The 7,390-nt window shown below is 37.1% G+C and overlaps 1 protein-coding gene across 2 annotated transcripts; it reads left to right on the forward strand.

Moving 5' to 3' along the window:
- Window positions 913–7,390, forward strand: LOC109211385 (serine/threonine protein phosphatase 2A 57 kDa regulatory subunit B' theta isoform-like). 2 transcript variants are annotated; one of them, XM_019374924.1, is made up of 4 exons: window positions 913–1,216; window positions 1,302–1,424; window positions 2,016–3,427; window positions 6,529–7,390. In XM_019374924.1, exons 3-4 carry the CDS (start codon window positions 2,213–2,215, stop codon window positions 6,886–6,888), a joined length of 1,575 nt encoding a protein of 524 aa, XP_019230469.1. In that variant the 5' UTR covers window positions 913–1,216; window positions 1,302–1,424; window positions 2,016–2,212; the 3' UTR covers window positions 6,889–7,390. The 2 variants fall into 2 exon arrangements, with proteins under 2 accessions (XP_019230469.1, XP_019230474.1); XM_019374929.1 differs by lacking the exon at window positions 6,529–7,390 and adding an exon at window positions 5,122–6,521.

The raw sequence follows: 7,390 nt of genomic DNA on the forward strand, positions 1-7,390 counted from the left end.
AATTCATAAAAATAATGTTCTGATATTATTGAACCATTTAAAAGAATAATTAAGAACAAAATAATCAGAACATTCCTTCTCTATAACAGGAAAGGAAATGGACATATCTTATCATTCATGTTACACTACAATTGGTAGTATTTGGTAAGCCCCTTGACCCATGCTTAGAATCGTGTGTACAACCATGTTCTTCACTTTTGCTCTTCAATTCTCATCTTTAACCTTCTCATTATTTAACTCTCTTTACACTTTGAAGGTGAAACTGGATTCTGGAGAAATTCAGAAAGTATCATTAGATTTGTGGATTTTGAGGTTGACATATGTGTTGGAAAAAGAAAAAAGGTTGACATCTGTGACGAAAAAACGAAAATATAAACAAAAAAAAGGACCAAAGGAGTAAAAGAACAAAACCAAGTTAACAGAATGAGGAAAAAGGCTCAAATTCACATTTGTATAATTGGAAATTATTTAAATCTGCCGTTAATAATATTTTTGGAAGGGAAACTTTGGAGAGCTATAATAAAATTGTCTTAATGTGACATATAAATCACAGGTTCGAACCATAGAAGCAGCCATTAATACATGTTTACCTTACATACTTCTGAGTCGATCCTTACCGAATTCTGCGTGAATGCAATATATTTTGTGTACCATACTGTTTTTTTTTTTGTTTAAAAAATTATACGTTTGATCTATTTTTGTAAGAAGAAAGCTTTAAATTTACCAATTAATTTTTTAATTAGAATTTAAAAAGTGTCTTTAGCTCTATTAAGGAGTTAAGAACAAATATGAAACGTTTTCCTAACGACGACATAATATTAAATTAAAAAAATTAACGGAAGATAAAATTATTTACGTAATTTGGATAAGAGGGGCAAATTTGACCCATAAACCAAAAGAAAAGAAAAGAAAAGGTAGAAAAGGAAAGTTAGAGAGAGGAAAAAAAAGGAAAGTAGGAGACAAAATGGCAAGAGAAAAATGGGAAGAACAATAATTCTTGCTAACCAAACACATCATCATCATCATTCATCAGGAAACTAACAACCAGAGATTGGTTTCCTCAAATCCATCATCCCCTTTTCCTGTCTTCCCTCCTCTCAGTTGGGGTTGTTTTCAGATTTGAATCACTCACCCAACTCTCTAAAATTAAAGAAATTCAATCTCTTTTTCACTCTCCAGCTTTATTTCTTTCCTGTCACCACCAAACCAACTTAATGTAAGCATTCAAAGCTCATGATTTCTCTGCCTTTAATGTCATTTTTTTTTTTCTATAAAAGTTTTTTTTTCTTGCTCTCTTGCAGGTGATTCCTGGTGAGGAATTTCATCTGGGATTTTTCTAAAAATAATGCCCAGATCTTAACATTTTTTGATCTTGATGCATCACCTTTGAGTTGTTTGAGCCTCAGATACAAGAAAAAATCAAGGTTGGTGCACATTTCTCACCTTTTATTGGTACAAAAGAACATTAATGGGTCAGAATTGTAATCTCTGATATTTAAATTCTGATGCTTTTGTATACTTTTTATCTGTTTATGGGTTAGATTACATTTGCTGCATCTGGGTTTGGTTTTTGTGCTACTTCTTTATGTTTTTAATGGGAGTGCCTTGATAATTTAGTTTCTGATAGTTTCTGAAGACTTGATAATTTAGCTTTATTCCTCCTGGACTTTGCTCCATTATATGTGACACTATTTTCTTATTAGTTCGTTCCAAAAGAATGACACATTTCTATATTTGGTAACAAATTGACTCTAAACTTCCAGTTTACTCTTAAAGAGAAACTTTTATAGTTATACAAATGTTATGACATGTTTAAGGTACAAGTTTCGAAAGTCTTAGAGCCACACAAATGTCATGGCATGCTTGCGACCACAAGTTTCAAAAGTCTTATTTCCTTTTTTAAGACTCCGTGCTAAGTCAAACTATGTTAGTAGATATTTGGGATTTTCTTCATTTTACTTCCCTTTTTGTTAATCTTGTTTTGAGATGATGAGGAGATTCATCTGGTGATACAGGCACAACAGTGGATCATATAAAGCTTTTATGTTGGTTTAGTGTGGTGAAGATAAGAATTTTGTGAGGTGCAGGACCCCCGTGGATCACCAAAATTTGTTTAGTAATTGGATTTCTGCAGCTTAGACCTTTCTGGTTGACTATGTGTTTTTAGTTTGAGTATTTTGAGCGGCAAAGCATTTAGGTCTACTTGTAGGAGATGATCAAGCAGATACTAAATAGGCTCCCACGGAAGCCGTCTAAGTCAGCAGACAATCGTGATGGAGGAAGCTCTACATTTCAGTCTAATGCTTCAAATAGTTCAAGAAGCGCTGACTTGTCTAGTTCCAGATCCGGGAGTTTGAGTGCGACGTCTCTTTCAGGCGTCACTGGTTCTTCAACTCCAGGACTGAATCACGGGGATAGACTTCCACAGGCTATAAATGGTAAGGTGAATGGAAATGCATCAGTTTTCTCATATGAGGCATTGCCTAATTTGAGGGATGTACCAGCTTCCGAGAAGCAAAACTTGTTCATCAAAAAGCTGAACTTGTGTTGTGTCTTGTTTGACTTTTCTGACCCAACTAAAAACTTGAAAGAGAAAGACATCAAGCGACAGACATTGGTGGAGCTAGTTGATTATGTTACTTCTGCAAATGGGAAATTTCCAGAAGCAGTCATGCAAGAAGTAATTAAAATGGTATCCTCAAATTTATTCAGGCCTCCTACTCCTCAGCCTCCCGAAAACAAAGTTTTAGAAGCTTTTGACATAGAAGAAGATGAACCATTGATGGACCCTGCATGGCCACATTTGCAAATTGTGTATGAGTTCCTTCTCAGGTTTGTGGCATCACCAGAGACAGATGCAAAATTGGCTAAGAGATACATTGATCACTCATTTGTTCTAAGAATATTAGATCTCTTTGATTCAGAAGATCCTAGGGAAAGAGAGTACTTGAAGACTGTACTTCACCGGATATATGGAAAGTTCATGGTGCACCGCCCATTCATTAGGAAATCAATCAACAATATATTTTATCGGTTTATTTTTGAAACTGAGAAACATAATGGAATAGCAGAACTGTTAGAAATTTTGGGCAGTATAATCAATGGGTTTGCTCTACCACTCAAGGAAGAGCACAAGTTGTTCCTTGTTCGAGCTCTTATCCCACTTCATAAACCAAAGTGCGCACAAATGTATCATCAGCAGTTATCTTACTGCATTATACAATTTGTGGAAAAGGACTGCAAGCTTGCTGATACTGTCATAAGAGGTCTGTTGAAATATTGGCCTATCACAAACAGTTCAAAGGAAGTAATGTTCTTAGGTGAGCTGGAAGAGGTCCTAGAAGCAACTCAGCCTCCAGAGTTTCAACGCTGTATGGTTCCGATGTTTCGTCAGATCAGTCGTTGCTTGAGCAGCTCACACTTTCAGGTTGGTGTTTTTGGTTGATTTGACATACTCTTTTTTTCTCTCCTTTGTTCATTCCTGAAAGAATAGAATTCATGGGTCACCTGACTGAATCTTGATGTGTTTGGAAATTTGGATGCCTCATATTAAGGTTCGTAATAAGCTGAAAGTTGCTAAAATCACCAAGGAGCAATGAGAACATGTTAGTAAGAATCTATGTGTAGGGACTGATAGAGATTAAATTAAAAAGCATGATGGAAAGTTCATTCTGTATCAGAAATACAGTTTAGCTTGCAAGAGAGTTCTGTGTAGTTTAAAATCCAAACTTTATGAGCACTAATTACTTGACTAAATAGAGTTTGGGCATAGCTGTATAAACTTGGAGAAGAATGGGTCAAAATATTGATCTAATCATTATGCAATACAGCTAAGTTGCTCCGACTCTTCATTTTCGGTGCCGCACCCGTGTCGACACGACATAGGTGTGGGTGTGGGAAACGTATTGGATTTGGTCAACCAATTTGGGGCACTTTGACCAAAATCAACGGAGAAATTTGGGACAGATATAATGATTTCTTAACTCAAAACAAAAGCTCGGGTGAAATTGAAGAAAATAGAATACCTTTTCAATAAAATGTATATTGAAATTTATATGTCAGTTGCTTTTCCTTTTATCTCCTTCTCGGATTCTCTTCTTGATCAGTATTTTCTCCACTCACATGATTCTACGAATATAACAATGTATTTTTTATGAAAATAGGTAATATTATAATTAATAAAAGCTCAGCATCAAGCTAGTATTAAGACATAGTACAAAAGCATTACTGGATATGAGTCCTCTAAAGTTGTAAGGACTCCAAAAACTCCAGCATAACATCAGTATAAGTAGACAAATTTGCATTACACCAGTCTTTATAACTTTGAATACATTTATTCTTCATAATAAACACATTCTCTTCCTTTCCCTCTGTCGAGCCAGATGTTCCATAATATGCATAGAGGAATACTCTTCCAGGTATTCTTCCCCTTTCTTATTCCTTGCCTCTGCCAACTGCTCAAAACCTGCTTCACATTTGCTGGCATAACCCATTGGATCCCGAAGAGATTACAGAAAATCAAAACGTAACTGCAAGGAAGCAACAGATGATTCACTGTTCTTCCTCATTCTCACATAAATAGCACCAACTGCAGATATTATCTTTTCAAGTCAGTAAACTTTTCAGCGAGAGCCAGTAAAGGAAAATAGACCAGAAAATGTCTTATGGTTGTAAGCTATGTTGCCTGAATCCTCATTTCTCCTGACATAACCATGGCCTACGAGTGTGATAAGGGTGTGGGTACTTTGTGCCGGTTCTTCAAAATACACAAATTTATCAAAAGGTTGAGGTACCCATCGGATACTTCCACCCAACCACTTACATACCTGTAAACGAGTCGGAGCAACGTAGGGTTGTAAGAACTACTTGACTTGTCATGTTGCAAGAGGGTACTAGCAATCTAGCATTATATAGGCAGTGAGCAGCACATCTATGTATCTGATCTTCTGGAAAATCTGATGTTCGCATGAGATTTTTACATATTCTTTCATTCGAGTAACTGTCTACTGATTGTACTCTCAAAAATTAACATTTTACGTTTTCTCTACCAAAATTATGGATGCGACCCTGCAACTTTTCAAGTATTAAGTGTGACCTGTCCCAATATTAATGTCTCTGCAGACCAGATTTTTTTTTACTAAGGATCAAGTTTCAGCTTTGGCTCCCAAAAGAACAATTGCAGAGGTAAATGCATGTATAGCATGATAAGCAACATCTCTTATGGAGCATAGAAATGAGTCAAAAAAAATAGTTGTTCTTGTTGTTATTTTGTCCTATCTGGGTAGCCCCTGGAAGGGGCCACAGCTGGCTCATTTTAGAAGTAATCTAGCTAAAGCATATCTACTGAAAGATATGGAGAACACCAGACAAAGTTTAGTCCTGAAATCTCTTAGTCTTAGAAGACCTTTATGTTGCTCATTATCAGCCTAGGATCCATTGGAGATTCTTTTGCCTATGTAAGCATCTTCTCTTACGTCCTATTTTCCACTCCTCTTGCCAAAGAGAGTAAGGTGGTGCTTATAAACTTTCTTTTGTTTCTGTATGTTATTAAGCAGTCAGGATTTGTGCATGTCTCTTGGCCAATTCGATTTTGTTTCTCGTAGAGATGCTCTAACTTGCTGCTTTTCTGTTGTGACTGCGACAACTTCACATAAAATAAGACTTGCACATTCTTTGTTGCAACTTCCTGGGATAGCTTGATAGAAGGTAATCCTCCAACCTGCGAAGCAACATTTTGGCTAAGACTTTATATCTATTGTGAAATTATCTAAGCATCCTACCCAAAACTTTAAGGCAATTGGTGAAGGGGCTTACGACGTTATAAACCCCTTTGGAAACCCTTGCACAACCAATGGAGACTAGTTTGATCTAACTTCTAACATCCTCCCGCACATGTAGCCATGTTCTACAGTTTGCATGTGTTGAAGACTTCTATTTTCGTTTTTTCTAACAGTGGACCTAATGCAGGGAGAGATTAGGCTCGATAGGAGGAGGGTGGGCCTGGAGCATGAGAGAGCAGGCTCAATAGGCTAAAGTGGGCCTGGAGCTGAGAGAGAAAGAGAGTAGGCTCAAGAGGCTACGGAGTGGGTATGGAGTAATTTTAGTGGCTCGGTGAGTTGAACGGGGAGAGATAAATGAGAGAAGTCTAGAGCGGCTCGATGGACTGAGTTGAGAGACAGAAGCCCGGAGCAATACAGTAGGTAGAGAGAAAACAGTTGTCAAATGAGCTCACTGATACCATGTTAACTAATATAAGCATGGTAACTGATACTATGTTTAGGCAATAGTTGGAGCCGCCCAGGACATTATAAACTCTTTTCAAAACCTTTATGTGACCAATGATGGACAAGTGTATTCTCTGACATCTATGATTGAAATCAAACCAATGATAACTGAACATGTAATGTAATGTGGTTGTTTGATAGAATGAGATAGACCAGATCCATTATCTGCAGCTTCCATTTTCCCCCTCTATGTGTGTGACAAATTCTAGTTCATTTTCAATCTGTTCAAATCTTGCATTGACAGGTGGCTGAGAGGGCTTTGTTCCTGTGGAACAATGATCATATTGAGAACCTAATTAAACAAAATCGTAAAGTTATACTGCCAATAATCTTTCCTGCCTTGGAGAAGAATACTAGAGGCCACTGGAATCAGGCAGTACAAAGCTTGACATTAAATGTCCGCAAAATATTCTCTGATATTGATCCTGAACTTTTTGAGGAATGCTTGCACAAATTTGAAGAAGATCTGGCTCATGAAGAAGAGAACAAGACAAAACGTGAAATGACGTGGAAACGATTAGAGGAGATCGCTGCAATGAAAGCTGCTAGCAATGAGCCGGTGCTCGTTTCTCTTAGGACAACCCCTCATTCACCCACTGGCTAGTAGAGACTAGTATATTTGTCACTGTTACGTCACCCTTGATGAGCTTACCTGTATGCTAATTGCGGATGGGAATTGTATCAAAGGAGGTGGAATCAACAAAATGAGCCATGTCTCCGTGTTTGTTCATACTGTGGTACTTTGCAAAAATTTGCTTTCCCAGGTCTCTCAGTGAACAGAACTGGATACCGACTCTATTTGCATTCAGATGCGACGACTGTACATATGGAATTGCGTGGCAGAGCCTGAATGTTTTATATTCTGCAGTGCAGCCATAGCTGGAGTTAATTTGGTATTTTTTTAGTTGAATTTACAAGTGATGAGATTAAAAGAACATGATTCTTGAGGTATCTGTTAAGATTATTTTTGCATCTAGTTTCTTCTAGTCTGCAGTTAAATCCCTGTAGTATCACATGTATGTTTGGCATGAAATGTTTCTGTAGATAATCCTCTGAACTTTCAATGTTGAATGACCTTATTCTTTTGTATTTACCATTGTTTGCCA

This window comes from Nicotiana attenuata, chromosome 2 (assembly GCF_001879085.1).
Source record: "Nicotiana attenuata strain UT chromosome 2, NIATTr2, whole genome shotgun sequence".
Taxonomy (NCBI): Eukaryota; Viridiplantae; Streptophyta; class Magnoliopsida; order Solanales; family Solanaceae; genus Nicotiana; species Nicotiana attenuata.

Excerpts from the sequence above, each read along its gene's own strand:
- LOC109211385 (XM_019374924.1), top strand. The coding sequence starts at position 2,213 with ATGATCAAGCAGATACTAAATAGGCTCCCACGGAAGCCGTCTAAGTCA. Across the intron at positions 3,428-6,528 it reads TGAGCAGCTCACACTTTCAG|GTGGCTGAGAGGGCTTTGTT; the intron begins GTTGGTGTTTTT and ends TTGCATTGACAG.